This window comes from Sardina pilchardus, chromosome 9, assembly GCF_963854185.1.
Source record: "Sardina pilchardus chromosome 9, fSarPil1.1, whole genome shotgun sequence".
Taxonomy (NCBI): Eukaryota; Metazoa; Chordata; class Actinopteri; order Clupeiformes; family Clupeidae; genus Sardina; species Sardina pilchardus.
Window position 1 is genome coordinate 30,429,998 of NC_085002.1, and position 18,528 is coordinate 30,448,525.

Here is an 18,528-nt window from a genome sequence, read left to right on the forward strand (position 1 = left end):
ACTCTGCCAGATCGTTCCCAAGCCCAGCCATGAGCCCTCACCATTGAAAAATGCAATTGACTAAAGACGTCAATGGCAGTCAATGTAACTGCTTAAATTGACGTTTAAAGACGTCAATGGCAGTGAATGAGTTAATTGGTATTGTAACTCTTTGTAATGGTCACAAAGGGCAGCATGATCATCCTGAGGGTTTCTAAACCTTCTACTGATAAGGTGATAAGTTCTTGTTTTAAATGATACATTCAGTATGTGTATGAGTAGGCTATGTGTCTAAAGTTTGCATATGACAGTCATGTTATATGCAAACTTTACGTCTCTGCTTTAACATCCAGTTGAGAGCGATACTCTGAAGCATGATTATATTAATCAAAGATCTCACAGGGCTGTCTGAATTATTTTTTTATGTAGCTAGATTGTAAGTATCTGTGAATTTCAGGCGACTCAAAGGTTGGGAAATGATGCTCACCAGTAAAAAGCTCAAGCGATCGCAACCACTTGTGGCTGCACTCAGACATTAAAAAGTCTGAGGAAACAGTTTGTTTCTAGTGAGTGAAGGGTCCTCCTGCTCTTGTCTCTCTCAAACCCACTTGTTGTGTTTTCAAACTTTGTAGGAATGGAGGACAAAACGTTATCATTATGATTGGATCATTACAAGTTATAGCTTACTGCTTAACCGTTGATTTTACAGAAGGTCGAAAATAGTAACAACAAATCCAACAACATCCAAAAACTGTGAGGGTATTAAACTTGTTAGGGTAGGGAGAGGAGAGTTTGGGGAGGGGAGGTGAACTTTCTCTAGTGTTTTGTTTAGTGTTAGATTCAAATACCACCTAACGCTACCATCATCATCCAGAATCGAGGTAGCCTATCTTAAGCTTGATGATAAACAGCATACTTTCCATCAAACCAACAAATCTCCAGATGTGTGAGAGCAAATATCATGATTAATCAAGCTAATATGTAAATGTAGGCTATGGCTCCATACGTCCACATTTGTCGGGCTGGCAATAGGCTATTAGCCTACACAGATCTAGATCTCAAGTAGTGAGTTTCATTGGCTACAATATTAGACAGACTAATGGCAGGGTCAAAGGGGGTTAGGCCTACAGCGAATATACATGACCAAATCGTTTCACTTTTAGAGTTATTTAACTAAAGCTAGTTACTACCTTGATAACTGGGTAGCTAAATATGTCAAGCCAGCCATGGCTAACGTCAATGTTTGCAGGCCAGGGAAAGGAAGGAACTAAATTCTATTTTTTTTTTTACTAGATGTTGCAGCTACACCCGAGTTTCCATTGTAATAGGCTATAGGGTGATGTCAGATGATAGCTTCTCCCACAATACTGTCCAAATGTGTCTGTAGTAGCTAACGTTAAGGTTGCGAAGTTCATGTAACATTTGAGCTCAGATGAAGCTAACTTGACATGCTAAGTGGTCAATATATGGAAGACGCCAGCTGATATTCCACGCAGTTGATACATCTTACCATTCTGGCTACACGTACGTTACTACAAATAACATGTCATTGTTTACTCCTTCTTACCTCAACAGCTTGACCAAGTTCTAGATCGAAACCAACGACACAAATACAATGTAGCCATGCAGAGAATCGGTCCCACGGCAGAAGTAGCTGATCAGATTCCTCTTCTCCGGGCCCATCGCCCGGCATTTCCTCTGCTGGAGAGACACGGACATCCTGTTCCAGTATATCCTCGGACTCCTCGATGTGCTCCTCTATCTCCTCGGCAGTTTGCAAGGCCATACCAAATGGCTACGATTTCGTTATGCTCTTGTCTCTAACTTTACAACAAGTAACCACCACATTCACAATTCACCCTGCATACAAAAACAGGGGACGGAGGTGTATGACGTCAGTTACGTTGTACGTGTGACGCTTGTTGACTCTCACTAAAGTCGTGCTCTCATTTTACGTGTGCTGGTTTTACCATTTATCAAGTGCGAAATGTGGATGCTGTCCGGGTTGTAAGACTATTTAGCCTAGAGTGGCCCATAAAAAAGACGCTCTCTAAAGTCTTAAAAAAAAAAAAAAAAGTCAATGCGCTGTAGTGTAGCCCTAGATCATGTTCATCAACAAACATGTCAAATCGGTAGGCCTGATCTGTGTTTTGACCCCTTTGACCCCATCAGAAGAACCTCCATATGTCTGTAGGAAAGAAAATAAAGAATATGGACAGTGGGGCAGAGAGAGAGAAATGCAGAGACTGACAGTGACAGTTGGGTGTTTTCAAGTCAGAGAATGGTTGCAGTGGTGTGAATTAAACATTGCAAGCTGTTTCAAAATATTTGACATGTCATATCACATTCAGGGTTTCAGGAGACTTCTACTAGCCTACATACAGCTAATGTCAGGTTGGCACTCAGGTATGCTGCATCCGTTGTCTTGTAAAACGATTCATTCTGAATGATATCACATCATGTAAAAAGCCAAGTTGGTTGCATTCCAGTTGTTAACAAGTTGTGAGTCACAAATGTGATAGCTAGATAGATAGATAGATGACTTGGGAAAACGACTTGGAAGCCGACTCGGGAGGATAAATGGAATGTATAAGAAAGAGCTCCGGAAGCACAGGTTAGCTGAGTGTCATCGTCAAGAAATACGAATTTCAATGCAACTGATTAATAGGACTTCCTGCTTTCAATGATGTAAAATGATGATTTTTACATCATTGAAAGCAGGAAGTCCAATATTGAAATCCGTATTTCTCCCATCTCAAGGCAAACTGAGGGAATGATGCACGACCATTCAAAAACATGACTGGTTTTCTAAAAATGCAAAGCTTAATGCTAATCAGTGAAGTGTCCCTTTAAGTGTTGGATGGTTCTGGTTCGCGAGCCGAGTCAGGATGTAGGTACGTGTACCCAATGTAGTGAGCTGAAGCGCACATGTTAAATGATCTAGCAAAATGCCAAGATATTTTTAATGAGAAACTTGCTCAATTGTTGTCCCTTGAGGCAACAAATATAGGCATAAAGGTCAGACTTTCTTGAACTCGTAAAGGTCATAAATGTATAGTCTTTGATTGATTTAACCAATTTGAGATCCTTCAAGGATTTCTGTTAGAGATGCACCAATAGCAAAGATCAAAGTATAAACACACCAGTAAAACATTTCGCTCTGAGTAGGCTGAGCTTCGCTCTCTGCTTAGATTAAATGAAGGTCGTTCAAGAGAAGATTTTGGGCTGCATAGATTCAACGCAGATCTTGTTAGAATGGTGAAATACATCCACACAGCTGACATTGTTTTGAGGAAGAAGTAGCCAACCAAGCTCAAGTAGCATGCAGCCAGACGGGCCTTATGTAGTTGGGCTTTAAAAAATATCGGCGCAAATTATCAGCCGAAATTCTGTTATTGGACCAATAATAATATGTCAGGGATAATCAACGACGCGCTGTGCGCTTATAGGAAAATAATGCACGTTCGAAGTGGTAATAAGGTCCTGACGCCGCAGGCTGAGGGGCCTTTACACTTCGATAAGAGTGTACCGAGTGTACCGAGTTGATTATCCCGCTTATACCACTGCTACTATCATTTTCGTTTATATTGTCGCTGTCTTAGATACAACGTTGTTGTTTTTACCGTTACATTCGCATTGGCGAACTAATAAGCCCAAAAGAAGGGAACCACTTCATAGCCGTGCGATATATCGAAAAATAATGCACGTTCCAAATAGCGCATCACAATAGGAAATTTGACCAAGCAGTGGTATAATTTAAAAATATCACGCCAATAATATATCGGCCGCCGATATATCATGCATTTGGACACATGGGGCCAATAGACAATACTACATAGGCTATAATGTGACAGTTGTTGAACCAGGTGAATAAATATAACAGTAGCCTATGCCTATAGGTTTCCCAGTGCCATTTGTAGTGGTGTTGTAGACTGATAACTCACATTCAATACAATAATAGTTCATAGATAATGGGTAGGCTATCTATCTATGAAAATGAAAATAGATAAATACATGATAATAATTGTAATGTGTCACAATTTAAAAATGATATCAAGTCAAGAATTGTAATACTTTCTTGATTTTATTTTGGAGCCCCCCACCACACCTGTGTAGATCAAAGACATTATAAGGCATATAATCCCCCAACACACTATAATAGGCTATGTTTGTATCTCAAACATTTTGAAATTCATATTGCCATATTTATACATACACATTTATACATACAGATATTATAAGTTAACTATTTCATATTGATTTTTATTTTGACTTGAATTTGACACGATTGTCATATCGACTTATATCTTTAATGTCATTACACAGTAGGTCGAATTCAGTGCCTGTCACTTTAAGAACGTGAGAGTACTGTAATTAGGCTTTAACCATGGTTTTCGACTAGTCTAAAATAGGCATAATGCATAGGAAGCAATATGTTTTCAATGTAATTATATATCGTTCAAAATAAATGTTCAAAACCAAGTAGAAATGTGCTGCAATTTAAAAACTGGATTACTCGGGAATTGCTTATTGTACAAATGAATGCTTCATATCCTCGTATTTGGTAAGGTCTGTCGTTTGTTTTGATGTAGGCTATGGTTTGTCATGTAGGTGAGATTCTACTGAGAGTAATAGATGGAATGCAAATGATTACATTTCATGTAGCCTAAATTCACATTGGTTTTCTCGCGAACCGTTTATTATGTCAACTAGTATTTAATAGCATCGGAAAGCTAAGACCGTCCTCTGTCAGGTGATATGTATGCTATCATTGTGATTAGAGTTTCGATCGTGAGCAATTCAACACAGAAGAATGGGTGTGCATTTTGCATTTTTTTGGCCGTCGCAGTAATGTGCAGAATGTTTTACATTTTATGTAGCATTCAGGTTGGTTTTTCTTGCGAAACGTTTATCACAGCAACTAGCCTACGCCTACATAATACCATAGGAAAGCTAAAATCGTGCTCTGTCACGCCTGTGACTAGAACTTTCTGAGCAATTCGACAGAGAAGTTTTGAAACATTGCAGTAGGTGCTGTTTTATTAGCAAAAGGGGGTTGTACAAAGTATTACTGTAACATCAGGGGTGCTAATAACTAGCCTGGTCCTAACCATCCCATAATACTACCATTTCATTTCGTATTATGGTCTGGCATTTCTTTGCTCTGAAGCGCTTGCAGGAAGCGGGAAGTAACGCCCAGTTCTGGTTTGAATTGATTGGACAGCTCTCACCCAATCGGCGATAGTTACTCATAACAACATAGCGCAGGCGTTTAACGTCATCGTCACGAGCGCCCTCCCACTTTCGCCCCCACCAACCCGTCTCTTCGTTTATTGGCTGCTTTCTGGAGGGGGGGCGTTCTGTTACAATTCTACCGAGCAGAATGCTCCACAGAGGAGCACGGCCAGACTCGTAGTGGAGGCAATCCTTGGCCGGAAGTACGTGGATGGCTCGCGAGGCTAGCTAATAACAACACTGTGCGTGACTTCAGACCTGTGCGTGTGGCTGGCAGCAGTGATGAATCCCTCCCCAATGAGCTTAACTCTTTTTACACCAGGTTTGAGAAAGATCACCAGCCTTAGGCTTAGTTCACACTGGCAGTCGAAATCCGATTTTTTGCTTATCTGGATTGTATCTAGCTTGAATTTTGGGTAGTCTGAACGGCACAAAACCGCATGAAATGCGATTTTTCCAATGCTGATTCGCACCACATACGGAGGTGGTTTCAATATCACTTACTATCGGATATGACTCAATCTGAACAGTCGAACCACTTGAATAGGATTTCAAAGTGCCCCTTTCGTCATTTGCACTGCGACAAACAATTGCAACGTAATTCTGAGTGACGGAAGTGATTGATTGATTGATTCAGCGCGTGCGCCAGGGCTACCAACAAAACAAAATCATTTCATGGTGAAACATGGAAAACTGTAACGTTAAGGGTGACGAGGTATTTGCGCCGCAGCTACGCATAATAAGTTGGAAAATATAAAAAATAAATCCACTTTCATCCATGACGACTTGGTTGTGTACAACTCTACCTAATTAATCCAGGTGTGTGTAATTTATATTGGATCTGAGCATTGCACGCCAAGATCGGATGTGATCGGATGTGATCACTTGCAATATGCAATGAGAACAGTCAGTCAGAAAGATCAGGTTCTGATCGGATATGCAAGACATCCGATTTCGACTGCCAATGTGAACTAAGCCTTAGTTGGCGGACATCATCACTAGTTTGACCCCGAGTGAGTGACCCTATCATCGTCACAGTTGAGTCTGTGGTGGAGTGTTTGAGAAGGACACAGATCAAGAAAGCCCCTGGTCCAGATCACATCTGTGGTTACACACTGAAATACTGTGCTGAGCAGCTTGGAGGCGTTTTCCAGCAGATATTCCAGAGGTCTCTATCTACTGCCACTGTCCCACAGTCATGGAAACACTCCACAGTTATTCCCATCCCCAAGAAGACCAGCATTAAAGTCCTGAATGACCTAAGACAGGGGTTCCCAAACTTTCCCATGACAAGGCCCCCCAAATACCACTAGATTGTGGCCAAGGCCCTTTTGCATGATGTTGTATTTAACCCATCAACGATACGGCAAATGTAGAAATAAGTTAATAAAATATGCCTACATAGGTGAAAATCTATTTATTTTATAGGCTTTGCACTATTTAGGGATGCAATGGTTTTAGACGTTTCGCGGTATTTAAAAAAAAATATGTGTTCATATGTTTAAAAAGCACTGATAGGCACACACAAGCTGAAAAAGTGTGACAGTGTTTATTACATTACAAAAATATATAGGCAAAACCTTATTGCCTTAAGCGGGATACAGATCATGCACAGCAGTCTCTGTTCAACCCTCCACACACACAGAAAATGGCTTGTCTGGTTTCTATTTCATATTTTTAATTCATAAACTTTATATATTTTGTTAACATTATAGTATTTTGAGATCTGCATAATTACTTAAAGCTAAAAAATATTCAGTAATTTGAGTACTTCACATTGATTGCACTTGTCTTTAATGATATCACAGGGGTGGTGTGTAGGTCTAATTGAGTGCCTGTCACTTTAAAAAGTTCGTGAACGTAACGTAATTAGGTTTCATTCGGTTTTTGGAAAGTAGTCACGCATAGTTCAAGGATATATGTTTTCATTACATAAAATGAATGTTCAAAAACGAACCAGGTAAAGAAAATATTTCTGGTGTCATAGAAAAGATAAGTGTATTGCAATGTTAAAATCTATGACTAGGAGTAGCATGGTATTGTGTGTTGTCCCGTTCACTTTTTCCTTGGTCATTAATTGGCTGGGTGCTTCTATCATGACTTTGAGTTTGGTATCTGTTTTATGTATCCAATGAGTGACAACCAGTGCTCAAAATAAAACGTTACGTATTCTCCTGATAACGTTAGAATGGATTTAATATGAATGTACATAAGGTAAGGTAAGGTAAGGTAACTTTATTTTTATAGCGCATTTAACGTGCACTGAGTGCAACCCAAAGCGCTTTACAATACACAGAGACAGTGCCGAAATGGAGTGGCGTAGTCGCCAGCGTACCCATGACAACACAACAAACAAAACAAATTCACAAAATAACAAGACAAGATGCCGGACGGAGTGGCGTAATCGCCAGCGTACCCGTGACACCAAGACATACAAGACATACAAACAAATAAACAAATGTGAAATAAATAATAAAACAAACAAAACACAGAAAAGTCCACGTCAACCAAGTCCAATCGACTGCACTCAAGTCAGATGGCCGAGAGAAGTCCCAGGGCAATGAAGCCGCACAGCCTAGCCTAGCCATCAGACCAACCGAAGACGGCGCTAGGCAGGCCGTCTGGAGAGAACCATGAAGCAGTTGTAGGCCTAGCAGCATAAGCACCAAGCAGTCCGAAGCCGTGAGAGACCCTGCAGATTTCGGTGGACCCCCGACAGCAACAGTTTGCCTCCGGCCTCCATCGCCAGCACCGCTGCAGAGTATGGCAGCTCGCAGGCCAGCAGCAGCTCGGTCGCGGCAGCAGCACATCGCCCGCAGTTGGTGGCCAGGTCGCCCGCGGCTGGTAGCAGGTCGCCCGCAGTTGGAAGCTATAGCTAGGTCCTCAGCTGTCCTGACCAGACGGCGAAGCGCAGCGCTTCACGGATGGAGGACGCGAGCCAAGCCCTCGCCAGCGGTCTTCAACCCAATGGACCCATTCGCCGTGGTATCAGCCAACTCGAAGCAGCAAAACAAAGACCAAGAAAAGCACAAGAGTACCGAAAAAACAGCGCAAACAAAGAGCGAAATACATTAATCTAAACAAATAAATACAAAAAATGAACAGAATAAAACATAAAATTACGAAAATTACATAAAAACAAACAAAAACATGAAGCCAGACGGAGCGGCATGTCTTGCCAGCGTCCCCGTAACCTAGCAACTCATATGTACATAAAAAGACGGATAGCTTTCTGTCATCTTCCCACACACACAACAACGCCTCGAAAAGGTTAGCTAGCTAGCTAACGTTAGCAAGCTTCATGCCACATATTGTTGGTTGGGCTGGTTTTATCGTTAGCAAAAGTCAGCGATTAAGTTAGTTATCGACTATAAAGACAAAACTAAGCATGATAAGATAGACCAGAAAACAATTTATCTAGAAAATCAAATTCACTTCAGTATTTACCTGATATGAAGTGTGCGCCACAAAGACGAGCATTCTTGATGATTTTCTCCGTCCAGTCCTTTCTTTTAATCGCATTTAGCCACAGTTGTCGTCTTTTGTTTTGACTTACTGGTGGAATTCGGTAGTATTTTAGATCATTACTTTTCCGATTTTGCCGATTTTGACACCCGACTGCACAGCAGGACGATACCATGATGACCTTAAGTTTGTAAGCGGCGCAGCAGAGCTGATGGCAGGGATGGTTTGTTTTGCCGCCAGTGAACGTAGTGACGTAGGCTCAGCAGGGGTCTATATGACAGCCACAGCGCACGTTTGCGGTGAAAATCCGAAATCGTGGTTAAATCCATCAAATTAGACAACAGAATCAATAGGGTACCAATTTTGCTTCATAGTAGCCTAACAGGCCTATATCAAAAGCAGGCTCAGATGACGCTGGACGCAATTTAACACACGGTTTCCAGACCGTGGTTATCAACCGCGATAATAATTATAGGGTTTGAAAAGTAATTGTTAACGTCAACATTTTTTATCATGGTTTACCTTTACACTGTAATCGATACAACCCTAAACGGTGTACAACAAATTATTATAATGGTATTTCATATCAATACATACAATATTAGAAATATTTTATGATTTTTTTTTTGCTTGTACAATATATTTTCATCCAACTTGCTGCGGCCCCCCTAGCGCCCCCTGGCGGCCCCCCAGGGGCCCGCGGCCCCCACTTTGAAAACCACTGACCTAAGACCCATTGCCCTCACCTCCCTTGTCATGAAGGCCTTTGAGAGGATTGTGAAAGTTCATGCATTAACGCCACAGCTTCAAAGATGGATCCTCTTCAGTTTGCATATCGTGCGAAAAGAGGGGTGGATGATGCCAAAATATACATATTGAATACCATCCATGAACATCTAGAGATCTAGAGAGCCGACTCCTATTTGCAGATTTCTCGTCTGCCTTCAACACCATTCAACCTCACATGCTCGCTAAAAAACGTATCAACTGTTTCAACTTGGATCATCAGCTAATTCTGTGGATCACAGACTTTCTCACACAAAGAATGCAGAAGGTTCTGGTCAACAAGAGGTTCTCTGACAGCAGATACACATCCACAGGCTCACCCCAGGGTTGTGTCCTCTCACCACTGCTTTTCATCTTATACACAGATGACTGTAGAAGCCGCCATCCTGATCGTCATCTAGTGAAGTTTGCCAATGACACTGTTCTCCTGTCCCTGTTATCAGGTCCTATCCAAGATCATGGGCCTGTCCTCAGTGAGTTTGTGGAATGATGTGATAGCTCCTTTTTGGAGCTAAATGTTACAAAAACCAAGGAGATGTTCATTGACTTCAGCAAGCATGGAGGATGCAGGACTGCAACTATAATACATGGGGAACCAGTTGAAGTTCTACAGGAGTACAAATACCTGGGCACCGTCATTGATGACAAACTGCGTTTTGACTCCAACACAGAGGTGATTCTCAAAAAATGTCAACAGCGGCAGTATTTCCTGAGGAAACTATACTCCTTTGGAGTTAGCAGGAAGATTCTCAATATTTTTTACTTTTTCCTTTATTGAAAGTATACTGACTTTTTCATCAATATGCTGGTTTCACTCTCTATCGATCAAAAACAAGAAACACCTCCAGAGCATTGTGCACACATGCTCTAAAATCATTGGCCACCCTCTTCAGTCTCTGACATCACTGCATGACAAGGCAACACTAAGAAAAGCCAACTCCATCTTAGAAGACTCTACCCATGTCTTACACAGAGTTTTTGAATGGCTGCATTCTGGCAGGCGTCTGCGCTGTCCTCTTGCTAGGACCAACAGGAGGAAGGCTACTTTTACTTTTGAGGCTATTCACCTTCTGGACTCAAATATGCTCCGAGCCCCCTCCTCCTCTCTCTCCTGGTACTAGGAGACTGGGACCCACACACACACACACACCCCTGTCTGTCCTGTTCTCCCTTTTGTCTTCTCTTTTATGTCTTATATATTGTGTGTCTTATATGTCACTATGCCTGCATGGAGAAATTGCCCCTCGGGGATAAATAAAGTTTTTTGAAAGGAATTGAATTGAATAATTGTGGCACACATGATTTGATGTAAAATCATTATTTCTTACTGCACTGTAAAACCTAACCAGTTCAGTCAACTCAATTAAGGTAAGGTAACTCATTGCCTTGAATGGTTTAAGTAAACTTACTTAAAAGAATGAGTAAATAACACTTTAATCATATGAGTACCGTGTACAACTGTAGTCAATGTTAGGCGAACTTAGATAAAATGAGTAAACTGAAATTGAAAGGCTAGATTTTACGCTTTTTTCCCTATATTATCTGGAAAAAAAAAAGAATTTATTAGAAGCTAAAGAACATATCTTAACCAGGGGTGCCATTAATAATGGAGGGTGCTGTATATACTATAGAAAACATTTTGTGTTATTTATACCATAAAGGATTAATGGCCATATAAATACTAAATGTCCAAATTAGTTATAAATATTTGAAATTTCCATCACTCATGTACTACATATCTAATATTCATTTCTAAAATATCATATTTTATGAACGTACATCACAAGGTAGAAAAAACCTGACATTTGACCTCAATTGACCTTTTGACCTCAATATTTGACCTTAAGGTGCTGTGTCCACCAAACGCGTTTTTTGCGCCGACGGCGACAATTTTCAATGTAAAGTCTATGTAGCTCAGCAGGTCGGCGCCGACCTTTTTTGTCACAGCGCTCAGAGCGCTCAAAGTTGAAATCTGTTCAACTTTTAGAACAGCGCCGGGCTCGTCAATGGCACTTCTCGTTATAAACCGTCTCTGGTTTTGGTAACTTAGCAACAATAAACACTTATCGAAGCGCCGAGAGGAGGAGGTTTTGGGCGCTCTGGCTGTAAAAAACGCATTTGGTGGACACAGCACCTAAAAGGTCAAGTTTCATGCATTTAAATACACAGAGGTAAACCAGAGCCCCTTTAGGGAGAGCCGGTCCACTTTCTATTAACTCCATTGTGCCGGATTATTCCTGCAATCTGTTGAAATTCCGCTAGGGGCGCTGCCGAGCAAGTGATAAATGAATTGTGGTCTATGGAGCTAGGCGGCTAAAACTCGTTTTTTTCACAGTTGACAACTTCATTTCTTAATGTACATTGTCGTAGTAGCTACCTGAGTATAGGTTTTCCACTGGAAATGAAATAAAAAGTCACTCATGTCCTTTCTGCTTTTCATAGGATGGGCCGCTTTCCGTGTAACATGCTAGCATTTAGCTCATGGATGCTGATTGGTCAGCGAGAAATCGCGACCGATTACGACGACCGTCGTGAAGCTGAACCTTCTTTTAGGTCTATGGCCGTAAAGTGGTTCGCTTTTGTGTCACGTGACATGAAAACTTTGAAAGGGTTTTTAGGAATAACAACACATATTGAAAATTGCATTGGTCAGCTAATTGTCAAGTCAAGTTATCCTGCATCGCATGCATTAATGCAATTTCAGGAGAAAAAATTATATAAAGACAAATGTGGTATTGAGAATTTAAACACTCAAAGCACACAGTGAGGTGAAGCACACTACTGCTACAGCGGCGCTAAATGGCTGGTTGCGCGTCATGGCTCAGCCTTTTTTTATTATTAAATTAAATTCGGATCGGCCCATGGATCTGCTCATTTTTTCCGATCCCCGATCCAGCTATTTTGTCAATATCGGGGCCGATATTCGATCCAAATGTCGGATCGGTGCATCCCTAGTGAGGTTGAATGGTGTTGAAGGCAGACGAGAAATCTGCAAATAGGAGTCGGGGAAAAGAATGGACAGTAACTTTAACTCTGTTTTCTATAATGTTTATCATGTTGATATACACAAATCCACTTCAGGGCTGTTTTAGTAGGTCCATGGCAATATATTAACAATATGTAGCCTATCATCTTATATTTGGAATATTGGCTGCTTGAGGACATCATCAATTCAACATGAGTGACAGTAATGGCATGTGCTGAATGCTCCAGGCATATCTGTAAAAAGTTAGTACTCAAGAAGACAAAATCAGGTAAAAAATTGTTTATAAAATATTATGGTGTACAGGAGAGTGTGTTGAGTGTGTTAAAAAGCAACTGTCCACGTATTGCGCAACAGAGGAGTTAAATGACCAAAAATCAGATTTTGTCATTTTTTCAAATATGATTTTAACTGCTTTGAATTACAAAGAAACAAACATTTGGTAAACATATTTATAAATAATTACCTACATGTGGTAATGCCAAGGTGGTATGGTAATATGGGGGTAGCAGAGGGGTGGGTGGGTAGTAAAGGGGTGGGTATGAGAGTACTAGAGGGGTGGGTGGGGTAGTAGTAGAGGGGTGGATATGGATGTAGTAGAGGGGTGGTTGGGTAGTGATGGTAGTAGAGGGGTGGGTAATATGGGGGTAGTAGAGGGCTGGGTGAGGGCCGGTGAGTAGTAATGGGGGTAGTAGAGGGGTGGACGGGTAGTATGGAGGTAGTAGAGAGGTGGGTGGGTAGTATGGGGGTAGTAGAGGGCTGGGTGGGTAGTATGGAGGTAGTAGAGGGCTGGATGTGGGGGTAGTTGAAGGGTAGGTGGGTAGTAGAGAGGTGGGTGGACAGTATGGAGGTAGTGGAGGGGTGGGTATGGGGTAGTAGAGGGTGGGTGGGGTAGTGGAGGGGTGGGTGGACAGTATGGAGGTAGTAGAGGGGTTCTACTAAAATAATCAGGGTTTTTTTTCATTAAAGTCACATAAAGGTCCATATTTTCTGTCATTACATTTTATTCTTTTTTACCCCTTTGTTGCGCACTGTCCACATACAGTATGTGGACAGTAACATAACTTCTATATAAAATCATATTTTTAAAAAATTCCAATTGATTTTCAATATTGGGCTCATATAGAGTAATAAAATCAATATAAAAAAAATCTAGATTTTTTTTTTTCATAATGCGTGCATGAAAGGGTTTTAAATTAGGCTATAAATATGACTTTAGCAACTGCTGGATTCTGGAACCTCAGACCCTACTAATAACTTCTAGCATGGTTGCCAACTATTACCAAAGAATACCATGAAAATAGAGCCCCCCCAAAAAGACAAACCATAAAATCTATTGTTTTTGACCTTTTGACCTTCAAATTTGACCTTAAAGGGATAGTTTGGGTTTTAAGACACGAAGTTATATAATATGGGTTCCCTGTCAGCAACTTTGTGCATCAGCAATGACTTACCCCCCGACAGCGTCCTGTGAGCCGAGATCCAGCCGGTTTTTGATGCTGAAGAAAGTAGTCCGGCAAGTTTCTGGGGTCACGAAAGTAAAGTGTTTTTCTTCTCATAACCATACGTGTTCAAAAGAGTGATATATTTGCACCACAAAAACGTTGTCCAGGAAAAATTCAAACCTCGTTATCTTGGCACTATTTTTCTCGATTCCTATCACTGCGCGCTACTGACAGCTGGACAACGTTTTTGTGGTGCAAATATATCACTCTTTTCAACGCATATGGTTTTGAGAAGAAAAACACTTTACTTTCGTGACCCCAGAAACTTGCCGGACTACTTTCTTCAGCATCAAAAACGATCAAAAACCGGCTGGATCTCGGCTCACAGGACGCTGTCGGGGGGTAAGTCAGTGCTGATGCACAACGTTGCTGACAGGGAACCCATATAACTTGGTGTCTTAAAACCCGAACTATCCCTTTAAATTATTAATATGATTTTGGCAACCACTGGATTCTGGAACCTCAGAGCCCTCCAATAACTTCTAGCATGGTTGCCAAGTTTTATCAAAAAATGCCATCAAAAGTGTTTTTAAGCTTGATGTTGGCCTGCCGACTATCATGGGCAGTTTTGGTACATACAGGGGAATACATAACTAGGTGCATTTTACGCTTCTCCTCCCATCTTTTTACACAAAACTCCCACTCTCACCTAAAGCTGGGCATACACTGTCCAATTTTTTCAATCGCGGTATTCAGCTGCTGCTCATACTGTAGGCTACAAGTGAATTCGCAGGGGTAGCTCTGTGTATTTGTAGATGCTGCGGGCAACTTGCAACTTCGCGCCCAAAATCAAGCTCAAGGCACTTATAATAAGCTGACTATGGCAACACTGCTTTTTTTGTCGTCCGTATCTGTATTCGCGCATGTGTAGTGTGACTGGTTGAGGTAAATCGGCTCATAGCCTCACGAGGGGCGATCATCTGATCGATCGGGAGGTGGTCGTGAGGTGGTAATCGCTTCCCGTTACCCCATGTATACTACACGATGCGAGACACACGACTGAGCCAAACTTCTGCCCGATCCCCAAAATAGTCGCACGACTCAAAAAACATGTCAAAATGGGCAAAAAATCGCAGAGTGTATGCCCAGCTTAATATGCATGCATGAAGGCCCGATCACATTACAGGCGGCATGCGCTGCGCTGCGCTCACCGCTAGGTTGCTCTTGGTTGAGATAACGTTCTACGATTTTTGTTGCTGTTACCGCTCCTATTTATATGGTTACTGCTGGGCTCCACGCAAAAATATATATCAACTTTATATATCAAAATATATATCAACATATTTCAACTTTGACTGCGGTACGCGCAACAGCGGCAAAGCGGCAAAATGCCGCTGGCGCTGCGCTTTGCTGAGCACAGCGGCAGACCCGTTTTTGCGCTCTCAACCCATTGAAATGAATGGGTTTCATAGCGCATGCCGCTTATAATGTGATCGGGCCTTGAGACAGAATAGCGCAATTTTACATTCTCAGCTCCCGCGGCAGGCAGTCTACGTCTTTACCTCTTTACGGCCTGTTTGTACATACCTCGCCATCTTTTTAAGCGCACGTTGCGAAACAAATACGCCTGAAGTGGGAGCAAAAGCTTTAGTACATCTGCCCCTCTGTCTCCTGCCCGGATTTTAACGCTCTTGTGTGAGTAGGAGCACAACACAAGTTACCCCAACATAAAGGTAATCACAACGCGGTTTACATCGCTCTCTGTTATTACAAAAATATGTAAAGTCAGTTTAGCAAATTGTCGTTTTGATCAGTTGGAGATGAAGCGCCCAAATCGGTGACGTCACTTGCAACTGTAGTTTGTTATCAGCATGTTACAAAAAAAGCTCAAAACAATCAAACTGATCCTAAAAATAAAGTATGACCAATAGAGCTGACCCCAATGCATAGTATATGGAAGACATTTAACTAAGTTCCCATTGTTCCCATATCGAGATATTTATTCTAAAAGAAAATCCCATCCACTCCCGCTACACTCTAGGAACGCAACCATCCCTATTTGTGTGATATTTTTTCAGCTTTAGAATACTCAAGTATCACCACAAACATTTCATTGTAGCCAGTTGTCCTTGACATATTTAGCATGATAAATAAACTTGACCTTGTCACTGAACCAATGAGTAAATATTACTCAGGCCATGTTGCATGTATGAATGTCATATCAGGAAGCAACACAGCACACACATGGCAACATGGAGGTGACGGCAGTGCGTAAATCGAGTTACCCCTCCCACTTCTGATAGAATACAGAGGTGTCTCAATCCCTTGCAAATTGCCCATTTATATTACAGACGTCCTGTGGTGAAATTACTTTAGCCCACGTCTCCACTTACAACTAATCCTGTCTGAATAGGGCCTATGTCTCAATTAAAAAAAAGCCCCCCTCTACCTCCTCCATCTTTGGTGCTTCCCTCTAGCCGTATATCCGTAGCAATGTGTAGATACAGCATATTAGGTCTTAAGATTAAGAATCCATAGAAATAGAATATTCATGTTTTCTTCTCATTGTTTTAGCTAACACAACAGATCCATCTTATACAAAGCCAACATAGAGACCATGACTATGCTTCTACACATTGGGCATTTTGCAAAACGCATGGGCATAGTTTACAAACTATGATCATCGCTCATTCTGCTTAGGGCACCGAAATGGTCAGCAGCGGCACTGTGGCAGAGAATCTCCATCAAGGATATCTCTCTTTGGCACTGATGATGTGTGTTGCTGCACCCATGCTGATGTTATTTTATTTTGCCTTTGCATCACTGCAAAAATGTCTCCTGATTGCCTTTGATCCTTTGAGTATTGAACGAGAAAGGTTCCTGAGTTTGGGCTAGTGTTTCCATTTCCAATGTATGATGATAATTTCGTCCATTTGAATCCTCCACTCCTTTGGTTTGGTTGTGAGCTGTTGACTAGCAACCTTTGGCCGCATTTCAGCTGGTAATGGGCTGTGGGCTGACAGTGACTGCTGGGGTCGCTGTGGTTTGTGCCAAGATAGGGTTGAATTCCTTTCCCATTGGGTGTAATCCCATAGCAGGTGCCATTTTTCTCCTTTCTCTTTCCAAGATGGAATTCATTGCATGCCTTTGAGCAACTTTGATTTTGGCTTTGAACCGGACATCATGTTTTCCTGTTCGACATTAGGCAACATACCATCATAGAACCATGAATACCTTTTGCTTCATCGTATAATTTAAAGGTACACCTTATATAACCTTTACGAAGCCAATTTGATGGTTAACAAACTTGTAATAGGCGAATTGTTCACCCAGCATAGCTAGTCCAGCTAACACAAACCTAAACAGCCATGTTGCCTATATGGTAGGTTGGCAGTTGTTGTGTCAACCTAATCTTCCCGGCAACTTTCCTGCCGCATGGGCACTATGTTGCCTCTATGAAATAGCCATTTGGTGACTGCATGTCTATCTAGCCAGCACCAGTTGTACAGGTAATGTAAAAATGTAAAAAAAGATGTGACAGCGACGTCCAAGCACATGGGTTTCAACATTGCTGCGGTTATGTGGAGGCAATCACGTTGGAGGAAATTGTACTTAAGTGAAAGTACTTAAGTCCTTGCTTTTAAAAATACTTGCATACACTTTGAAATTGCATTTGTAAGGTTTCCAAATGCATGTCTCTGACTAATTTGTAGAGGCTGCAGAATAAGGAACTACAGAATGTTAATGAAGAAGCCCAACTAACAAAAGTGTTTATTTTCTATCAATCCTGCTCATCCCCACAAAACAAACAGCAAGATACTTGATGGGCCTGGCAGTGTACTTGATGACTTTTTTTTTTTGCAAAACAAAAGAGAAAGTTTCAACTGATGACATCACAACAAATTAGTGAGCCCTACAGTAGGCCTACAAACAAAACAAAAACCTGCATCTCCATCAACTCTGCTTGAAGAAAAGAGAACAATTTGACGTTGAGTTTTATAGCCTAGTGCACAGATACGATACAACCCTGATTAGTGATAGGCTGTCACTTGCGAAGAAACCATCACAGATTAAGAGAGGGGAAGGGGGGCAGACTTTCAATATAGGCCTAGTTTATTGAAAGTAACGAGAGCCTTAACAAAAATGTAGTGAAGTGATAAGAACGATTTTTGTTATTCAGATGTAGCGAAGTGAAAGTCATAAGCATTTTTTTAAAAATCAACTCAAGTGCAAATATAAAATAAAAAGTACAAATACTCAAAAACTGTACTTAAGTACAGTGCTTAAGTAAATGTACTTTGTTACTGCCCACCTCTGGCTGCAAGGTTGCCATTAAGACGCCAGTAACGTCAGAAAATAACAATGTGGCAATAAAATCATTGCATGGTTTATTACTTTTTCATATGGTATCACCATTTATGTAACATATACAGTATGTGGAATTCATATTGCATATTCTCATGTGGTGGAGGGGACAGCGTTTGATGGAAAACTTAAGTTGGTGGTTAAGTTTAGGGTGATTTCCCAGAAGCATGCTTCTGATGTTCAAATTGGTTCTGGGCATGTTGTTGGGAGGTTGTTGCTCTGCCAAATGGGGTCAGTCAGTTGAGCTATTCTAAGACTAATGTTGAATAT

At 41.3% G+C, this 18,528-nt stretch overlaps 1 protein-coding gene across 1 annotated transcript in view; it reads right to left on the reverse strand.

Moving 5' to 3' along the window:
• The window catches only part of dennd6aa (DENN/MADD domain containing 6Aa), a 29,898-nt gene extending 28,017 nt beyond the window's left edge, over positions 1–1,881 (reverse strand). Inside the window, exon 1 of the mRNA XM_062544682.1 lies at positions 1,547–1,881. Within this exon, the coding sequence (XP_062400666.1) occupies positions 1,547–1,765 (219 nt within the window). The 5' untranslated portion in view covers positions 1,766–1,881. The remainder of the gene's footprint in view (positions 1–1,546) is intronic.
• Between the last annotated feature and the right edge of the window lie 16,647 nt (positions 1,882–18,528).